The sequence below is a fragment of the Calonectris borealis genome, chromosome 17 (genome assembly GCF_964195595.1).
Source record: "Calonectris borealis chromosome 17, bCalBor7.hap1.2, whole genome shotgun sequence".
Taxonomy (NCBI): domain Eukaryota; kingdom Metazoa; phylum Chordata; class Aves; order Procellariiformes; family Procellariidae; genus Calonectris; species Calonectris borealis.
In genome coordinates, this window is record NC_134328.1 from 751,430 (window position 1) to 772,650 (window position 21,221).

Genomic DNA, 21,221 nt, shown 5'->3' on the forward strand with positions numbered 1-21,221 from the left:
ACATGATGTTCCTTCAATGGATGGCAATAGAAGGGGTTAAAAATCTCTTTGCGGGCTGCTGTTTGTTTGGGCTGACATTTTCTGCTGCACTGAACAAGGAGCAGCACAGGTGAATGCTACAGAAGGGATCTGGAGACCTGGCCCCTGCAAAGCAGCTGGTAAGGGATCTGTAAGACTGGGCCAACCACCCCAGCAACGCACCCGCCCCAGCAGTGTGCAGAGAACAGAGAACATTGCAGGTGAGGTGAACGCAACGTGCCCCCCGTGGGGGATACGCAGCTAGCTGCACGGTGCCGCTCACCAGCCGCTGCAGGGAGTGACGCCAAGACGGCCACGCCGCTGCCCTCCGGCCCATTGCCAGGCACTGGCAGGGCCCTGTGCCCTCGCACCCTCCCTCAACGCGCTTGGTTGCCACCTCATGCAAAACGACGCCTGGCGCGGGCGCTGCTCCCTGCAGAGTGCCCCGTGCTGCCCTTTCTGCCGGCCGTGTTTGAACCCGGTAACTCGTAACGCTGTGACTTAGTACTTTCAGAGCCTGCAGAGAAATTTAATCAACACCAAGGGACAGGGGAGACAGCGAACGAGAGCAGGATGGGAATAAAGCAAGCTGGGAGGGGGAGACACGGCCCAGGCCCACAGAAAGGGGAGGCACAGCTGGGCCGCTCCTTGTTGCCTCCCCCAGTACGGCTGGCCTCGGCTGCAGCTGCTGGGGGTGTCAGCCAGCAGCCGTGCCCCAGGACGGGGCGAGGGCCAGCCCGGAGACCAGCAGACCACAGAGGCCCCCTCGGCCTCCATGGAGCCCTCAGCAGGGGCAGCTGGAAGAGGTGCCAGCTGCCGGGGTGGCAGGAGGGGCGCACTGCCCGCTCTCGGCCCCCGGCCCGTGAGGCCTCCGGCTCAGGCTCGTGGGGATGCAGCAGCCCCCAACGCCCCGGGGGCGGACGGGCCCTGCTGCTATGCCCAGGCTGCTGCCCCAGGCCCTGTGTGGGGTCACGGTGAGCCCTCTCGGGGCCCTGCCCTGAGCCCAGGGGGAGCGGCGCTCAGAGAAGAGGCCGGAGAAGGCGAAGGCCTCCTGGGCCGAGGACAGCGAGGAGCCGCGGGGCGGCCCAGGGTGCCGGGGGCTGCGGCCCACGAGCGGGGCTGGGCGGGGCGGGCGAGGCGCGCGCGGCCCCTTTAAGAGGAAGAGCGCGGAGGCGGCGACAGGCGCGGCCGCGGCCGACCCGCGCATGCGCGTAGCCCTCCCCCGCGACTTATTTGGCACCGCCGCCGGAGGAGGCCGCGTACCTGAGTGCAGAGCCATGCTGCAGGGCGGCCGCGCGCATGCGCAGGGCGCCGCGGGGCCCGGCCCCCCGCCCGCCGTGCGCTTTGTGGCGCTGCCGGAAGCGGCCGTGGAGAGCGGGGCCGAGCGAAGCGGGGCAGCGCGGAGCGGCGTCTCCCCTGTGTCGCCTCGGCCGCCGCGGGCACCATGGAGCCGGCGGCCTGAGGGCGGAGCGGCCGGCCCTGCCCCGACATGCCCGCCGGGCCCTTCGGCGCAGGTAAGGCGGCCCGGGCCCTCCCGCGGCGGCGCCGCCCGCGCCCGGCCCGCTCCTGCCGCCGGTGGGGCCTGTGGCGGCGGGGCGCCGCCCGGGAGCCTCCGCCGCGCTGACCTCTGCGCTGCCCGCCGCGGAGCTGGGCCTGCGGGCTCGGCGGGGCCGGGCCGGAGCGGGCGGGGGGCGCGCTTGCCCCCCGAGGTTCCCGCGGTAGCCTCGGGCAGCTGCTGGGGGCCCGGCCGGTGCCGCGGAGCTGCCGCAGGGCGGACGGGAGCGGGCCTCGGGGGATCCCCTCGCACCGGCCCGCGGCCCTGGGGCCCTTCTCGGCCTGTGCCCTGTCCCCGGCCCCGGGGACCGGTTTTGAGCCGCGTTTCGGGTCCCCGGAACGAGCGTGAGGTGCCACCCGCGGTCGGTGAGCTCCCTTCCCGCTGCGCGCCGGCTCCCGCGGGCAGGAGTGCGGTCGTGAGGGGGAGAAAAGTTTTTGTCGCTGTTTCCCTGCAGACTTTCTTACAAATAACCTGGTGGTGCCTTGTGTGCAGGCCTCCTGGGCTTTGCCGTGTTTCTGCTTTCCCTTGCTTGTTTTTCGTCTCATTTGATCTTCAGGGCCTGCAGGCAGTAGATCAGATTGCCTCTGGAAAGCGGTGAACAGCAGCAAAACCCCAGCAAGGCTTGCTCCCCGGGTTAAGGGGACTATCGGCTCCGGGAGATCCCTTCCTGGTTGTGAAGTTTGTAGAGTTGCACAAGGAACTGGACTGAGGAAGAAGTGCGAATGTAAAATAAACCATTGAGTAAAAATTGTCAGCCTGGGTCAAGGAAATGCGGTGGAGTTCATTATGTGGTTTTTGGCACAAGTGAGGGATGTGAAAGCTGCTTAAATTCTCAGATAATCTGCCTGGAAGATAATCTTCTCAACCCTGCTTTTAAAGATGAGAATGATAGTGAGAAGCAAAGTAGTACTGATGTTTGAGTAATGAAGCTTGAAAGCAAAGTAATAGCCAAAACATACAAAATTGACGGATGTTTTTACTTTCTTATGGCTCTGTTAATCTCCAGATGTTACAGTATGCAATTTTTAGGCAGCTTTTTTCTCCGTGGCAGGTGCCCTGCTTCCTGCTTTGGGAAGGCTGGTGTCCAGTGGTGCTCTTGGGAACCAGAATGGCAATGGAGTCTCTGAAGTCAGTGAGTAGGGAGCGCTGGGGAGAGCGAGACCCAAGCTGTGTGGCTTAAATGGCACCTTATGTTTGAGACCCAGCCCTCCCTGTGTCGGATTAATGTATTGACTTCTGGTACAGTTAGGTGATAAAATCAGATAAATTCTTCTTTCCTGGGCAAGGGGAGCTGTGATTCTCTCTTTTCTACTCAGTAGCACTGTGGCTGAGTGGCCTGGGAAAGGATGACATGAGTTCCTGTTTTTTCTGTGTCAGATCTCTTCCTGCCTTGAACCTAGACTTTTTTTCATTTAATGGTAATCCTGACATGCATCTCCATTTATTCTTTAACAAAATACTAACTTTCTGCTAATGTTTCTCTCAGGTGGGTCTTCTGTTTGGCTTTTTCCTTTTTTATTTTTTGCCTGCTATCTGCTCTGCCTGTTGTCCTTTACACATGGTGCGTGCCTAGGGCAGAGCCCTAAGGTGAGCTGCCTTGAGGGATCTGCACTTCTTCAGTCCTGATGGGCTTAATATGGGAGGTGCTGAGTTAGGCTTGGCAAGATGTAAGTTGCTCTCTCCAGCAGAAACTTGGAGGGCAGAGGGGCAGCAGCGTCAGCGTGGGGCAGGTGGGCACGTGGCAGCTGTTCATGCTCAGGACGTCGTAGGTCTCAGCTGGCTTGAAAAATTGCTCATAAACTTCTTTGGTACATGATCCAGGGAAGACGGCTTATAAGATGGCTTTTTGACAGTAATTGTTGCCTCTAGAGAGCAGATGTCAATACTATTGGTGTAGTAGGGGTCATGTTAGAGAGAGGGATTACTTGTTTTCTGTGAAATACTTACAAAGTGTATCTAATATCCCACAACTTCATGGTGTAGGCCCTTTCTGTAGATGCTTCTCTGGTTTAGGCTCTATTAGGTCTTCAGTCTTCCTTGGGCATCTCTCTGCTGATGATCTTTGCATCTACTATATTAATAACAATTGCCTCCGTTGAATTTTCAGCTCAGGCTCTGCTTTTTTGGTTCTGATAAAACCCAAGAAGCATTCATTTTTGGGATAGCTTGTCTTTGTGCTTGAAATCCTTTTGCATTGTAGGCAAACATTTCATTTTACATATGAAGCTGCTGAGCACGAAGGGCTAAATGTTCGTGTTTGCCCCCAACACTCCCCTCATTCAGCACATGCTTTCTGAGGAACTGCTTTGTATACCAGTATTGGTTCCCTGACCTCTCCCCTGCACACAGTCCAAAACCTCCACCGCTGCTTTAGGCTCTAAGCTCCTGCATATGCCTTCAAAGCAATTGCAGAATGTGGGACTATTTAGTTAGGTAATTCTCACTGTCTAACTTTACTGATCCAGGAGTTTAAATATGTTGGCTGCGGCTCTTCATATTAAGTCTTTGGGGACTGGAAATAGAACTTAAATATCTTTATTTTTGGAATTTTATGGGCTTATTAGTAAGTTCTTTCATGCTTATCAACTTCTACAGTGTTTATGAACTGAGGATCTTTGGTCTTAAATGCTGAAACATCCATTTTCAGTGGTTTATATGGTGATAGCTACTAAAATTCCTAAGCTGAAATGGATCTGGAGGGAATATATTGAAACCCAGATTATTTATTACACTAAGGAATATTAGAATTATGCTCAGTTTTTGTAGTAGATGGTAAATATTTTAACTTCACATTTTTCAATTGTTCTGCCAGTGTTAATGCTGACAATTTCTTTCCAGATCTGTCTGTCTGTGAGAATCTGGAGATGTTTTATTTAGTGCAGCCTTCAGGAACATAAACACGACCCCTTTCCAAACCGGAGAGTATGTAAAATTGCTTGGTAAACTTCAGGGTTTTATTTATTCTTCTTCCCACTCCTCCTCTTAATTAGGTTGCCTGTCATTCTGAGAGTCCTTAGTGATTTGAATCTCAATAAGACATACAATGGTGTGAAATATGGATATTCAGCTGCATGAAACTTAGGAGATGTTATTTGGGCCAGTGAGAGTGCTTTTTTGAAGCTGAAATGCAGGAGCATTGCAAAAACAGAAGTAAAAATCAGGGTATGCTGTTTGTGTGGTGTGACAGTTGCTTTTTTTTTTTCAATTTGCTGTTGCTGTTTAAGTAACTTGTGATAAATACAGCCTCTTCTGAGGGAGTGAATTCTGCTTCTATGAAGCATTAGGTGCCTTTTGTTTAAAGCAAGTTATAGAACTGTCAGTATGTTGAATCTGTCAAAACAGAACATCGTAACAGATACAATTGTGTGGGGAGACGTACCAGCCTTTTTTAACTTATGTCCAGTTATAAGAAGCTCCATAGTAGATGGGTTTAGCTTTACCCCAATCCTAACAGATGGCAGCAATTTCCAATTCAAATGGCAGTTGAAGTGGAGTCCTAAATGAAAAGTAACTTCTAGTCCTTGCAAATAAAAACTTCTTATTGCCAAATTTTAGGGGGTGAATAAATCAATATCCTAGGAAATCCCACCTCTGAAGGATTTTACATCTGAAGCAATTACCTGTTTCAGTGTTCCTTGTATATTGATAAGACTAACAGAAGATTTCTTTTATGGCAAGACCAAAGGACCTCTTGAATATTAATAAGATACAGATTTGATCATTAAATTTATGTATGAAGGTCAGGCAGCAGGCTGAGTGTATGTGGCATCAGAGGTTTTGGTTACCTCGTCCTGCTGCTAAACCTCTCTTAAACATGGCATATTATATTTATCCTGTATCTGTTACAAATGCTGCTCCTCTCAGAAGTGTGGAAAGGTCAACCAAAAGAGCTTTGCATCTTTGCTACAGCATGGCAGGGAGCTGCAGGAAGGCAGGTGGTTGTGTCCTCCCATTGCCTTGCCCTAGTGCAAGGAGGGTTTTCCAAAATGCAGAAGGATTTGGAATCCTTGTCCTCTCTGACTTTTGTCTTCTAGACAAGAAGGCTCCTACATAGGCACTGCCTACAATTTGCTTGTGCTGTGCAACACTTCCATGCTTCTGAGAACCCTGTTCGGTATAAGGGTGGCCACAGTAAGTGTGCTTGCAGTTATCAGCATGCTGATAAGTTCCTGCTGTGAGCTGGTAACTGCCAGTTCTTCAGCTGGAGTGTGGCGATGGAAAGTACATGCTGCTTTATCAGTTGAAATCAGTTTATTTAAACCAACACTCCTCAAATGGTGTTATGTGCTTCTGTAATGAACTCGAGTGTCAAATGGGAGGGATGGAGAATGCCTTCACACTTCCCTTGTGGTGAGCAGCAAAGCAGGGGGAAGGCGCACACTGCTCTGGGGGGGGAAATACAGCAGTAGGGAAACCTGTATAATAAGTTGAGCAGTGACTGAAGCCATCGCTAAGGATTGTGGGTCATGTTCATTTTGGGTTTTTTGTTTGGTGGGTTATTTGTTTCTTTTTTTTATTGTGACTTCTCTGTGTCCCAAGAGCTAGTGTCTTGGAATTGTTTTCCTCTAAGCCTAAGGGTTTTGACCGCAGTGGCATGCGTGTTCCCCCTGCCACGGCCCCCAGAGGAGAGAAAATGCCTGAAGGATGGAGAGGATATGCTTCCTGCAGGCTGTGGCTACTCTGATTAATTTGCTATCAGATGAGCACATGTGATTGCCGCCTCAAACCAGGAAGGACATAGTTTGGAAAACCAAGATCTTGCTGCCTCGCCTTCCCTCCTCTGTTGAAGGGAATCATCAGGCTTTTTACGTAGGTTTTGGATGTAAATAAACACTTGAAGTCAGCTAAATAGGCAGACCTGTTTAAGTGGTGGCTTGTCCTTAGGAAGGTGTATTTCCAGGCCTAGCTTCTTGTTTTGGTTTTGGGCCAAGGAATGTCTGAGGGAGGCATTCAAAACATTCCCTGTATAACTAACTGGCTTCCAGAATGTGCCAGCTAAGTGTAGTTGGCAAATGGTCCTCACGGTGCCGTTCGTGACAGCTTGAGCTGATCTAAGCTGTGGCTGTTGAACACTCCTTGCTTTTTCTCCTGTGCCAATCCTGTTTTCCTTGTTTCATTGTTCACGTGGTCAGCTGGCTCAGATAACTGATAAAGGACTGCTGGTGTTGGTAGAAGAGGAGGAAGGAGGGAGATAACGCAGTCCCAATTCTGATGGCTTAGGCTGCCGTGGTACCACCTGCTTAAGCAGCAGTTTTAAGGTTGCTGTGAGTGGGTACAAAAGCCTGCTCCTGCCAGAGGGATGCTCCTGCCACCCCTCCCGGCCACGTGTCCTCACTGCTCCTTTGTGTTGGCACAGATGTTCATCTCACCTGAGTTAGATCAGATCTTGATCCAGCTAAAAACTGCCTCAGCAGACAAAAGGCTTGTGCTGGCTTAGCTTTCCGAATGTTTTGATGTGTAGATCATCTGCGCATGGCAGATCTCCTTGAGCTGCCCAGTGCTGCCCGGTGAGGCTGGACGGCAGTCCCGTGACTAGCTGCTGGCCTTGTCACGCTGTGCCTCCCTGCTGCCTGGGGCTGCGTGCTCTGGCCAGGCTCCCAAGCTTGTTTCTGTACAGCAGGTAGGTGTTGTGTGTGTGCTGATGGTGCAGCACGATCCACTGCTCTCGGGGCAGAACGGCATACCCTGCCGTGCTTCTGGGCGAATGCTGGCTGAGAGTGACTGCGGAACATAGCTTAACTTTTGCTGCTTCTAATCGGCCTCTCTTGGTTGTGGTTTCAGAACAATGCCAAAAAAACCCTCAAAAACCCACCACTAAAAAAACCTAGTTAGTTCACTGTCAGCTTGGATCCCTGAGGTGGCGCAATCTGCAATAAGGGAAAATGCACAACTGCAGTTGTGCTGGGAGCGTTGTTGAAAGGAGAGCTCTCTGCTTCTCCTGTCTAGTTCTGAGCGTGCTATCTGGGAAACTTTCTAGTGTCTTTTCTATCCTGAATCTTTGGGACAAATCTAGATTAGGGGGTGACTGTGTGTGTGTATTGACTTTGCAAGGATTTGAAATGCATTAGGGCATAACTAATTAAGTGTAAGTGTCTCAAATGGGCTGCTAGTCCCTAACTGAAATTTACTGTAATCTTTTTTAAAAAAAACAAGCTCACAGCTATATTAAAAAAAACATATTAAGGTTGGGAAAAAAGCTGTTGAAATCTCTTCTAGATCTTCAAATGTATGATACAGATATGTGCATCTTGAATTTCCAAGGGTCTGTATCATGGCAAACAGCCTCAGTTTTGGTAACTCACGACAGACGTTTCTACTAATTACGTCTTTTTTTCTTCCTTGCCCTCCAGGTGTTATTTGGATTGTAGCATAGAGGCACTATGTACTCAGAGTGGAGATCCTTGCATCTTGTCATTCAAAATGATCAGGGTAATACCAGCGTACTTCACAGCTATCCTGAAAACGTGGGGAGAGAAGTGGCGAATGCAGTGGTGCGTCCTCTTGGGCAAGCTTTAATTACATCATCCATTGGAAGTGAGAGTTTACTAAAAACAGACAAAGAAGTAAGTGCATTTCCTTAGAGATCATAGTTTTCTTCATGCTAGAGTGGCAACTTAATGATTTTTCTGTAGCCTTTTATTTTTCTCTGTTTAATAGTCCAAGTTTTATGAAATGTGCTATATTTTTAGGTTAGTAATCTACATAAGACTTCTATTAACAGCTAGTTCATAGCAACAGTGTACTTCATGACCTAGTAGTAAGTGTTTATCTGAGCTACTGTACCAGGAAGTTCAGGCTGAAGCAAAAAAAAAACTCAAACAAAAAAAACCCAAAACACCACCAAGGAATTTAGCAGTTAACACATAAAGCCTTTCTAATTACCTTCATTGTTAAAGCAACAGTAAGTGACTTTTTTAAAAAGTCTTTATATACTACAAATATTTATTAGAATTTGAAAATCTTCCATTACATCAGTGTTGTGGTTTAACCTGGCAGCAGCCAAATACCACGCAGCCGCTCGCTCACCCCCCCTGCCGGGTGGGATGGGGGAGAGAATCAGAAGGGTAAAAGTGAGAAAAACTCGTGGGCTGAGATAAAGACAGTTTAATAGGGAAAGCAAAAGCCGCGCATGCAAGCAAAGCAAAACAAGGAATTCATTCACCACTTCCCATCGGCAGGCAGGTGTTCAGCCATCTCCAGGAAAGCAGGGCTCCATCACGCGTAACGGTGACTTGGGAAGACACACGCCATCACTCCGAATGCCCCCCCCTCCTTCTTCTTCACCCAGCCTTATATGCTGAGCGTGACGTCATATGGTATGGAATAGCCTATTGGCCAGCTGGGCCAGCCGCCCTGGCCACACTCCCTCCCAGCCCCCTGCACATCTGGCAGGGCATGGGAAGATGAAAAGTCCTTGACTAGCGTAAACAATTCCTAGCAACAACCAAAACATCAGCGTGTCATCAACATTATTCTCACACTACATCCAAAACACAGCACTATACCAGTTAATAGGAAGAAAATCAACTCCATCCCAGCCAAAACCAGGACAATCAGCTTGTGTGTGTTCTGAAGAGTTCTCTCTACAGGTGAGACTAAAGAGATTCAGGATTTAGAGTGATTGCCGTTCATTCATAATCTTCATGATGTCATGATATACAAATTTGTGACTTGGTGTTTTCATGTAGTATATGTTAAATAGTGTTGCCCATACCACATAACTCCTGTTATTTTGTTGAGTTAGAACCCATGAGCACTGACCATTGTTTACTTGCTACTATTTATTTTTAATAACTTTTGCTTTGTGTTTGGTTAGGTAAAATGGACCATGGAGGTGGTTTGTTATGGACTGACCCTCCCTCTGGATGGCGATACTGTGAAATACTGTGTCGATGTATATACAGATTGGATTATGGCTCTTGTATTACCTAAGGACTCCATTCCTTTACCAGTTATTAAGGAACCAAACCTTTATGTTCAAAGCATTCTCAAACATCTCCAAAATCTCTTTGTACCGAGGTGAGTGTTAGGGCTGGGACACTTAGGAGGCTCAGGAATTTGAAGCTGTAGTCAGCAGGTAACCTGTCAAAGAGGCCTGATGAGGCATGGAGGCTCTTGGTTAAAATAAGACTGCTGTCGTTGCAAAGTTAAGAGGAAGGTGTCCCTCCAAACCTGTTTTGTAATTTTCAGTAGCAAACTGAGTTGTTGCTGCTGTGTTTAGGTAATTAGAATTACAGATTGTTCATAGATTTGAATGTTTACTGTTCAAGAACCATCTCTATTAGGTGACTGGAGGGCAGGGTGGGGAAAGGTTAAATAGCATCACTGTATGACCACGTGCTTGGTATTGTGTAAAACTGAGATAACTAAGAGCACATCATGGCAATCCCATGCTTTGTTTACTCAAAACTTGACCACGTTTCTGATGTGCTGGAGGATCTTGCAGTAAGTGCCTGCTTTGTGCCTGTTAAATGGGCATAATTCTGCTGACAGTCTTTCGCGGGTAGTTTCGAAAGAATCCTGCGGAGGAGTGCTTGCTATCTGGTGTTAACACGAGACATCCTTGGATGATAATGTTGAGATACGCATATTTCTAGGTCTTAGACAAAGTTATGTTGTCAGAGTGCTCAAACATCATACTTGGTTTATGGTTTATGACAAGTTTACCTGCTGCTGTTGAACACACATGTTGGATAAGTCCGAGGAGATTATTTAATGGTGCCCTGTGAAAAAGTACTTAAATATCAGCTGAAAAGACTTCAGATCAATGTTTAGTATATGTCTAAGTACCAGATTATCTGCTTTTATCAGTATTAACAATGTATCACTGCAAGTAGCCTTCAAAGTGCTCTGCTGCTCTTGGATCACTTAACTTTACCTGAAGGCTTTGTTAATAAAGGGCTTTGAATAATAACTCATACAAATTCAGATGAGGAGTTCATTGCTATTTATTGATTGCTTCAGAGTCTACCACCTAACCTTAGTTGTCATTGCTCTTAACTTGTAGTGAGAAAGGCATTTTAATTCCCATTAAAGGATGGTCAGCACAAATCTGAGGAAAGCATGCTTCTGGATTAGACTTCTGCAGAAGGTTGTCTCTAAGCTTTAATACATGCAGAATAGTCTACTGTTTGGGAACCTTTATTCCCTTGGCCCAGCAGAGAATGAATTCTTCACTAGTCCATCACATAGTTCTTGCTGTGATCCCTTGACTGCTTTCATACCAGGGGTCCTGGTGGCAGGCAGTTCAGTAGTCCTGTTTCTTGCATACTGTTGGCACAAGCTGCCATTCCACCTTTCTGTCCCAGCTTCGTTGACAGAGCTTGATGCAGGGTGGTAGACTGCACGCGATGGCTGTCGAACATCCAGAGACAGGGAGGGCTGGAAAATCATTATTTTAAACACTTCTGCCCCTCCCTGCCCCCCTGCTGTATAATGATTCTATTGTTTTTCTTTCAAAAGCCTCTGAGATGTATCTGAAACACTGTTTTTCATGGCTCTTGCTGTCAACGCTTGATGTTCAAATCCCTACTCTGTTTGCAAGAAAAAGAAATTAAAGTTAGGTTTTGTCCTCCAGGGAGCTGTGTTCAGAATTCACTCCAGCAACAGGAAGACATTCTGTAATGGAAATTAAATGCAGAACTGAGTTGCGCACACCTTGCTGGAGTGAAAGCAAAGGCTCATATTCTTATGTGCCTGTGGAGAGGAAGAGGAGAATAGTTTCTGGTTTTAACCAATTGATGCAGGTTGCTGGTGCTGATGGGCTCCTGTAGGATACTTACCCAGGAGCTCTTGTAGCAACATGCATTGAACTGTTCTTGTGTTGAAAATACTAAGCCTTTATTATAAGCCGATGCCCTATGGAGGGTTGTGATTAAAATAGCTTCCTTCCTCATCCTGGTTTCCTGGAAACGATGTAGCTGTTGGTTTGGCTGCCTTAAAAGTGGTGGCCCAGAGTTGTGGTGAGGGTTTCAGACCCTGAGGAGGATGTATAGTTGAGGTGTGAAATGCAGCAGCCTTAAGTGAGCAGTTCAACTTAAATAGCATCTCAGGAACACATATACACCAAATACAGAGCAGGTGTGTATAAATCATTACTTGAATGCTCAGCCGAATCAAATGTTTACATGCACATGTAGTGTGGTGCTGAAAAATAAGAACTGTGAAAGATGGATGAGTCAGGTTGCCTTTCCTCTGTCTGCTGGACTGACTAGAGAGGGGGTGCTTGCATCCTTCCCTTCAGCACTGACGTTCTGTCCACCCCGATGATATTCAGGAAGCCTTGCAGATTACTTAAGCAGCAGTGGTAGTTACTGCTGTCGGATGAAGTTTCAGTGCCACAAACTCTGTTGGAAGCACAGAAAGAAAATGTGAGAACTCTCTCCCCCTACCCGCTCTCCCCAGGAGATTGAGATGTAGATAGCAGGGTCTTCTGTGCAACTAAAATGTCTGGAATTGCTTGAGAGACCATGGAACATGTGACTGTCCAAGTGTAATAGACACTTTTTTGTAATAACTTCTGCTTCTCATGAAATAATGAGAACAATTCTTGTTGCAAAGGAGTGTGGGAATGAAAAGGCCAGGTTCTGTAGAAATCTAGACATGAGTCTGCAAAATGCTGCAACCGAAGTTTGCCATTCAGTTGACTTTGTGGACAGAGGAACTGATAGATGGACAGGGGACTTTAGAATTGCCTTTACCAGATTAGCTCAGAAGTATCCCATTAGTCATCTTGCATATAGAGTCCCTACATGTAAGCCCCCTTCATATGGATTCCCCAAATCATTAGGGAAACAAGTCTTGAAACAGGCTTTGAAACTTCAAGCCTATCAAGATTAAGGATATCTTTTGATTAATTATCTGCTCTGTTGTTGCTCAGGGAAAAAATAGTGCTATAACCAAGGCAGGGCTTACTTGTCCCAAGCTTTGTTCTACAGAGACTATCTGTTAGGATCTAGCACTAGCATCAAGCAACTCGCTGAAGTCCTGAACTGCGACTTGTAGTCTGCAATTTTGCATTAGATACTATCTTGTCTCTTTTGTAATCTTGTTTTGAGTATTGTAATACAACATTTATTCTATCAAGATAAGAGTTGATAGTATTTTTAAAGCATGTCTGTCAATAAGTGATCTCAATGCAAGCTACTATTCTCTAAGAAAAGCAGATCTCTATCTAGTGGATCAGCATGTTCATAAGATGCTTACCATGCAACATGACTTGTGGGTTATACCACATTGAAAGTGTTTGGTAGGAATCTGGTAATGCTACTTAGTAGTCCTGTGGAAGGTAATATTTTTATGATTTTTTTTTGGTCATCCTTTCAGTAAGTGGTAGGAAGGATGAGGAAATGGCTTACAAGTTGAGATATAGCTTGCATATATTGCACGCTCTAATTTGTAATCTCCTCTTTCGCCCTTTAAACTTTTAGACTTCCTCAGCTTTATTTACCAGGGTCTTCAGATACTGTCCAGAACGTTTCATGTTACTGTTTTGTACCCGTTCTGCCTTGTCCAAACTAACTGATGGGAAGAGAGCATGCTGCTTTGTGCTGCTTCTGCAACACTTCATGTTGAGTGACTCAGCAGTGACAGTGTGGAACTGTTGTTACTATAAGGAAAACCTTGATAATATCAACTTGTTCCCTGTCTTCCTTACTTATCCCCTCTTCTTTTAGTCTGATTTTTCCGATTTAATGACCCTCTTCTAGATTTTTTTTTTTTTTTTCCCTAAATCCAAGGAATTGGTGGTAAGAGTTGGATCTACATCTGGAAACAAGCCGAGAACTAGGAAGAATTTAAATTAGTTTGCTAACAATATTTTCTCCTAATTTTGCCATTTTCCTTCTGAATTATGTATGTAACAATTAGTGATGTCTCAACTACATTCTCGTTGTTCGGTGTAAGATAAATTCCTTTGGGATAATGGGTTGTGCTTGCTCCAGTTAGTGTTCACTCTGTGGCAGTAAGTTCTGTGTCATGTAGAGAAGAATGTTACGGTACATCTTGTACTCATTAAGGCAGAGTTAGGATGCTTAGAGACAGAGTTAGAGTGCATAGAAGCATATTAGCTCATGTTCTTGGCTCTTGTTCAATAATACCGATGTTTTCTCTTGTCATTGCTCAAAGTTCAGATTATTATACGCATCACTCTATATAGTTCTTGTTTAGAGACTCAAGTCTTGTTTTCTTCTTTTGCAGGCCAGAACCAGGATCTAGTCAGATTAGATTGTGCTTGCAGGTTTTGAAAGCTGTCCAGAAACTGGCTCGCGAATCGACAATTATGGCAAGAGAAACCTGGGAGGTTTTGTTATTATTTCTCCTTCAGATCAATGACACTCTTCTAGCAGCTCCAACTGTGCAAGGTTTGTGTTCAACTTCCATTTAGTTCAATTACTGGAAAAACCTTTGGCTCTGCTTGACGTTGAGCTGCAGGGGGATGGGGGGAAACCTGTTAAAAGCTCTTAGTAGCCACCAAAGAGCAATAGCTCACTCCTAATTCTGCTATACTACTCTGAAATAAAGCATTGTCAGAAAAGCCTGAATGATTTGGAGCGGAGTTCTCCTAAATGTATTTTTGCAGAACAGTGACTCTGTACAGGAACAGTTCATGGTAAAGGGTTTCAGATAATACTGTTCCCTATTTGTTTCACTGAAACCTCTGTCTTGCTGTTCGGCCTGCCTACTGGAAAATAATATTGTCGGTTTATACCTATTTTTTAAAAAAAAGGCATCAATATAGATAGAGTGCAACAGAAGACAGCCTAAGATCAGTGAGTTTCCAGTGTCCCTTAGTGACACACGTATGTGGCTGGGCTTTGTATATTATGTTTGGTCTTGTAAAAAGGCTAATTGGCTGTAGGAAGCAACCAGGAATCACTCTTAAATGAAAAATGATGAAAAAAATGAACTTAAGAATCTTTATGCACTTAAACTGAAATCTCCTTTGGGAGATGCTTGAAGTTATTTAGATTGAATACTCACTAAAGGCATGCTTTGTTTCTGTTACAAGGTGGCATTGCTGAGAATCTGGCCGAAAAATTAATTGGTGTGCTGTTTGAGGTGTGGCTACTAGCTTGTACACGGTGCTTTCCAACACCACCATACTGGAAAACTGCTAAAGAGATGGTGGCCAACTGGCGACATCACCCTGCAGTAGTTGAGCAGTGGAGCAAGGTCATCTGTGCCCTTACTTCCAGGTAGGAGAAATCCCATGGAAATAAACACACGTGTGTGAGGATGATCATGTTTATACATGTTTTTCTCTGGAGTTGCTTCTTTGTGTAAAGCACAGCAATCCAAAAGTGGATGACCAAAACAAAGTGAGAGATCTTGCTAGTATCCTTGGCTTTTTCTGTTTGTGTGTACGTCTTCGTTCTGCAAGTGAAGATCTGAATTGGATTGCCTCTGTTATTGTGTAATCTCAGCATCTCTCTGATATTTAGCACTTTACAGTGTGTGTATATTAGTCTCCATCACTGTGACTCTTCATCATGTCCGTGAAGAATGAATCATGAGTATTAGTGTAGCATTATAGTCTGTATGTTTAATGGCAGTCACCACCAAAATTATTAGGTGGTGCTGCTGCATGTTGCTGTGTTTGAGGTGACTCTTGGACTGCCTCTCCTGCCCTGCGGAGCTGAAGCCGTGCTACAGCTGCCTGGTGCTTGTGCCCTGGCAGTAGGGATGCCGTGGGCCAGAGGCAGGCTGCAGGCTCTCCTCTGAGCAGCGGCACTCTCCTCCAGAGAGTACTGGAGGAGAGCTGTACCAAGCCTTGCTGGGCATGGGAGCAGTGAGGATCTGTGGGCTGCGGAAGAGGTTATGCCATAGCAGAAGGCCCTGACTGGTGAGGGGAGTCTCCGTACCCTTAATACTGGGATCTTTGTGGTATGAAGTCTTTGCGGGACAAATCTCAACCTCTTGGAGGAAAGAACTAGATTAATTGGTGAGGAGCGGAGGTCTGAGTCTCCTCCTCCCAACTCTCCTGAGACGTTGATAACCGTTTCTATGAAAGTTCAAAGATGTATTAAAGTTGCTGCACTGTGAAAAATTCAATAGTATGCTTTTCTGCAAGGGTTTATTTTAACTCTGAAAACTTTTGCTTTTGAACTACCTGTCAAAATTCCAAGTGTGGATAGATTTTTTTCCAGGTTATGCAGCTACTTGTTAAATCTGTGGGAAATAAAGCTGCAATACAAGTTCTGCGTATTTCCCATGCTATTTCTTTAGCTATTTTTAGCTCATTAGATGTGGCATTGCATAACAGAAAATATTTTATGATTCACTGATCTGAAAAGAACAGCTCTGTCTCAAAACACGCGTTGGTGTTCTGCGCCATGCACTATGCCCACACTTTAATCTTCTACTGTTGACTAACAGTCTTAGTTCTGTTAATGCATAGTAATCTACAGGTTTTCTGTAATGTTTTAGTCTGCTGTTCAGTAATGTTGGTTTACGCCTAATACATAGAAAGCTGAACTCCTCTGAGGCCAACTTTAAGTTCAGTGGTATTTTAAGCTGCACTTTTAATACTTCAATGAAGCTACAGCTTCAAACAGTTAAAGTGTTGTTTTAGTAAACAGTTTTCTGAAATGGGTTATTAGCTATAAGCTGAGAGTAAACGTCTCAACTTAAAATCATATGGAAAATTATATTTGGAAATCTGTACAAATATGCAGTGTTAATCTGTATCCATGGCTATGACTTCATAGCAGGATGAAATTAGGGTCTTACTTGTGTTGCCATACCAATAGATACTTCTTTTACCCATCTAGGGTGCTTTAAGTCTATGTTAACTGTCTTGGATGTGTGGGTTGCAATTTATTTCTCTTTTCAGTCATTCTTGAAAATGTCCCAATTTTTGGTTAAGATTTGGCCATGCTTCTTGAAAAAATGATTTCTTGCAGCTTGTAAGGGGAGAATTGTGAAGTAGTGCAGTCTGCTGCAGAACAGAGGTGTGGGGCTTGACTTTGCATGGGTTGTGCCCAGACTTTTCTGGGTTTGTCAGAGCTAGGTAATTCCTCAGCAAAAACCTACTATGGGGTGATGCCTCTGGAGCACTAAATGTAAATGGGTGCTGGGGCATCAGTGTGGCATGCTGGAAAGCAGTTGCTGCCTGGTGCAGGTGTGTGTATTTCTGGTTTGGACTTGGAGAAGGCCTCGTGTCCTAAAGCTCACTTGCTTTTCTATCCAAGCTAGTTACTGTGATAGCCTTGATTCCAAACACACTTTGAGTGTATTCTGCATTAGTTGGCTGCAGGTAGTGCCCAGTGCTGGGGGAAGTGGAAGATGAGAATTCTGCCTATTTAACTCTTGGTTTAGGACTCAGCCGTGGACTTTTGCTCTCCTCCCATTTCTCCTAGTTGTAATGACTTTATCTCTGTAAAACTGTATGTCTCTATAAGTGGGCAGTGATGAATGGGACATTACAAGCAACTCTTAGCTTAGAAATAAGGTGCGATAACTAAAGCAAGAAATGGTGCTAAAAGTGAGTTTAGCTTAGGGAAAGACAAAAACTGATTTCTGGGAATGCTAGGATATTGAGAAGGTGCAACTCAGATCTCTTCCATTCTTTTAGAAAACACCAATATTATATTGATCAGGGAAACTGATCTATAAGCTTGCAAAGCTGGGGATGAAGCAGGGGTCAAATCAGACAGCAGTGGCTCAGTGAAGCTTATTGGTGACTCGTCAGGTAGTTATAGCACTTCTAGAGAAAGATCTCCATTTATTTAAGCCATTATCCTCATGATGCTGCGTGGCTGTGAAGCCCTCTGTGGGTTTGCTCTTCACTGTTCTGCAACTCCCAGCTTCTGCAAAACATAGTGCATCTTTTCTGAAGAGCTTGCTACTCAGTGGAGTGCAAATCCTGTGCTGCTTGTCGGATGGCATCGAGTGTTGCTCAGTGTACTGCTGTAAATTGTAAGTCATCAGTAACTTGGAATTTAGACCTGTAACCTAATGTGACTTGCTGGTGTCATTGAACACTGTAGCTAAAGAGCCTTGAGGATAAGGGGTTAAATTCCTCCCTTTTCTTCCCCCCCCTCTGCCCCCTTCTTATGTAACATCTTGTCAGTTATGTGTGTGCCTGTGTTAATTGGTAACTCCTGGGGCTAAACAGATGGAAGAGCTGCTATGGGGTGTTACGCCTTAACAGCTCTTTGATTTGGTTGGACCTTTGGGCAGGCTCCAAGGCGTGTACCCTGCAAAGCTTTAAGATGGCTAAATGATTGTATAAAATAGGGATCTCTCGGAAAACTTGATGTGTTGTTGCTTAGGGGCTCACCTGTGGACTGATACTGTTGAGGCTGAAATGCACTGTTAAATTTTTGAGGAGTATTAACTGAATAACAGGTCTGTCTGACTTGCTTTCTAGATTGCTGCGTTTTACATACGGACCTTCATTTCCTCCATTTAAAATTCCCGATGAAGATGCTGGTCTGATTCCTCCTGAAATGGATAATGAGTGCGTTGCACAAACTTGGTTTCGCTTTTTACATATGCTGAGGTATTGTAATTACAGCTATCCGTTGTTCATATTCTTGCATCGTTTCTATAAATTTGCATGACAAGTGAAAAATTTCTCTGGAGATTGCTAAGATTAAGCACCTAAATAGAATAAAGTGAGAGAGACTTGTTGTACCAGTGCCCTGCAGCAGCCCAGGGCAAGGTTGTGAGTGCGTTGTTCAACTTTGAACTCTTCGACACTTTCAGAATGTAAACTGGTTCATTTAATGAAAAAGTTCTTAGCTATTTTGACGTTTTGGAGGATCTGAAAAACAAGACTTCAGTACAATTTTGTTTCTCTGAGATAGCAAACAGGAAAAGCAGAACAATAGCTCTGAGAGATTGTATACTGCTTCCATTTATTCTCCAGGGTGTTAAATTTAACTACAAAAGATTATTTTTAAAATGGGTGTATCTCTTTGTTTCTATGAAGAAAGCTATACAGTTAATTTTAACATCCATGTTACTTTTCCTTAAATACACAGCAGAACCAAGCGGCACGCTTGGTTTTAAAGATTATTGGGAATGGCATGGCATTAATGTTCTGAATGGCCAGAATAATAAACTTTTTGTATAAACATTATGTCCTAATTAAAGCTAGATAAATGTTAGACTGTTCAAAATCTACTACTTAACTAACTAAAAAAAAATCTGTTCTTTTTCTTCATTCTTCAGTGTCACAAGTACTGTACTCTTCAAATCTGGAATTGCTGTTACAGGATTTGTATCAGTCAGGAAAAATTGCTCAAACTTTTACAATCCACTCCCTTTCTTATCACTGGTTGCTGGCAATATTTAACTCATTGCTTGCCTTTTGAGAATAATTTTAACAATGTAAGGATCTCTTAAACTGAGTTCAAAAGACCTCATAAGTAATTAATATTACTGTAATGGTGGGATTATTTGATCAAGTATGTGCTCTGGTTCACTGCGTCTTAATAAAATTATTCAGTGTATTTGGGTAATGTTTGAAATGAAGACAACTAGGAAGTTAAAATTGACTTCCTGTGATGGAGTAACAGCTAAAAAGATATTGGATGTTGTTTTGTGGTTTTGCTATTTAAATGCCTTAAACTATTGCATCTTCAAGTATTTTTAAAATCCAAACAGCTGTTCTTAAACTGACTAAAATACATATTACTCTGTTTGTGTGCAGTAATCCTGTGGATTTGAGTAACCCAGCCATTATTAGCTCTACCCCCAAATTTCAGGAGCAGTTTCTGAATGTGAGTGGGATGACTCAAGAACTGAATCAGTACCCCTGCCTTAAACACCTGCCTCAAATATTCTTTCGTGCCATGCGTGGGATCAGCTGTTTAGTGGATGCATTCCTAGGTAATGCTTTTGTCTTACCTGCAGATAGCTGTCTTCTCCATAAATACAGCCATAACAACTTATCATTTGCAAGTATATGCTGGAATTGATAGGGAAGGGACCTGAGGTCGCCTTTAAATGACCATCTGTACACACAATAGTATTTGAATGCATGAAGTTGTAGATGGCCTTAGTTTCAAATGCAAAACAAATAAATAAATCTGAAGTCTAAAATAAAACCAGCCATCTCTTTCTCCAAACAAGGCTTCTTTCTCTTTTTGTCTAATCAACAATGCGAGTGTTATGCTCTTAGCATGTTGTGAGCACTGACCACTTTGTTTATAAACTTTGTGGTAACAGATGTGTGCAGTGCCTGTTTTTATAAGGTACTGAATTTTGATTGTCATCTTCAGATCTTTATACTACAAGTGCCAGTTCACTTAGTTTACGATTAGTGGGTGACTAGTACTGCTGAGAAGAAAAGCTGTGTTTCTTTGCGTGTCTGGTAACGGAGTAGCTCAAATTTGACTGAAAGGTAAAGTAGATGTAAGCACTGGCTGGTAAGTTTTAAGTAACACTATATAGCACCTGAAATCTAAGGCATTATTCTTAATATGCTTCAGGCTTATTAAAAATTCTTCAGAGATAATATGCTATTGTAAACTCTGAAGAGCTGCCTGTCTCCTATTGCTTTCTTTCTTAAATGTATGCAAACAAATGTTGTCATCTGCCAGAAGTGTGAGCTGATGTGAGACTGCAGAAGACTTGAGCAGATATGTAAACTGTGTTGAGAAAAAAAATTGGCTGTGGAATTAGACTGTCAGCTTTTACATGTTGTTTGTCTTTTGGAAAAACCTCAATGCTTTAGTCCTTTTGAACAAAACACCTCAAGATCCTCCTGCCTCTCTGAATTATAAGATCCTTTTAACTAGAAATACATTCTGTGTTTCTGTAAAAATATTGCAAGGAAAAGGTTTATCAGTACTGTATTCCCCACTGCAAACAAGTTTTTGTCACTATAGATTTAACTTTTTAAATGAAGCTATTTATACAAATGTGAAGTGATGTGAAAGAGCAAATGGTCATTTTTCTTAAGCTGTGATATTGAATCTTGAAACCTGTTGTGTCCACTGTTCTTCCAGATGTCTTGCCACCGATTTTAAGGAATTTTAATGATTGCTTTTTACTAATACCAGATTTAAAATATTTGTAGTCTGTCAAATAATATCATAGTTTGTTAAAGGAGGATTGTGTATAGGCAATATATGGCCTAAAATTACGAAAACAGCCACCTTGTTACTCTGTCAAACTCTATCTTCCTACCTATGATAATAGGATTTGGCAGTCTGCACTGAAACAATAATTTTAAAAAAAAAAAGTCAAACTGAGCATTGATAGAAGATGTTCCTCTGAATTGTCTTTTACTGGCTGTGTAAGCTGAATTAAAATTTTTTTGAAAAAGCTGTTAAATATAGTATGTACTGAGGAAAATACTATACCCAAGGTTTTTGTGAAAGTGTAATTAAATTTCCATGAATAAAACAGTTTGTAATGTAAGACTCGTGACGGGGGCATCTTGCAGCGGAGGCAGAGGAAGAAGCTGAGCAGCTGTTAGCTTTGCACAGTGCATGCATCTCTGCTGGGATAGCTGTTGTAGTGAGTTCCTCTTGGACCTTGAAAGTAGCCTGGGGTTCTTACCTGAGGCTTTTAACCCACTAATGGTGTGGCAGTCCTTTTGTGTTCTGCATCTGCCTGCCTGAGACTCCATTCCCACTGGGGCGACAGCGATCACATACACAACTCCTTGTCTGGATGCAGTGGTGGGGGTGTG

General features: G+C 44.3%; 1 protein-coding gene across 8 annotated transcripts in view; it reads left to right on the top strand.

Annotated features, from left to right (window-relative positions):
• The first annotated feature begins 1,345 nt into the window (after nt 1-1,345).
• RALGAPB (Ral GTPase activating protein non-catalytic subunit beta) overlaps nt 1,346-21,221 on the top strand; it is a 65,758-nt gene continuing 45,882 nt past the window's right edge. For 3 of the 8 annotated variants that reach the window (XM_075166190.1, XM_075166194.1, XM_075166196.1), the window contains exons 1-7: nt 1,347-1,532; nt 7,924-8,136; nt 9,390-9,592; nt 13,772-13,935; nt 14,583-14,769; nt 17,946-18,077; nt 19,233-19,411. In XM_075166190.1, coding sequence (XP_075022291.1) covers nt 7,954-8,136; nt 9,390-9,592; nt 13,772-13,935; nt 14,583-14,769; nt 17,946-18,077; nt 19,233-19,411 — 1,048 coding nt within the window. In that variant the 5' untranslated portion in view covers nt 1,347-1,532; nt 7,924-7,953. Of the gene's footprint in view, nt 1,533-2,681; nt 2,706-7,923; nt 8,137-9,389; nt 9,593-13,771; nt 13,936-14,582; nt 14,770-17,923; nt 18,078-19,232; nt 19,412-21,221 lie in introns of those variants that run through there. The other 5 variants (XM_075166197.1, XM_075166195.1, XM_075166193.1 and 2 more) reach the window with 5 other exon arrangements.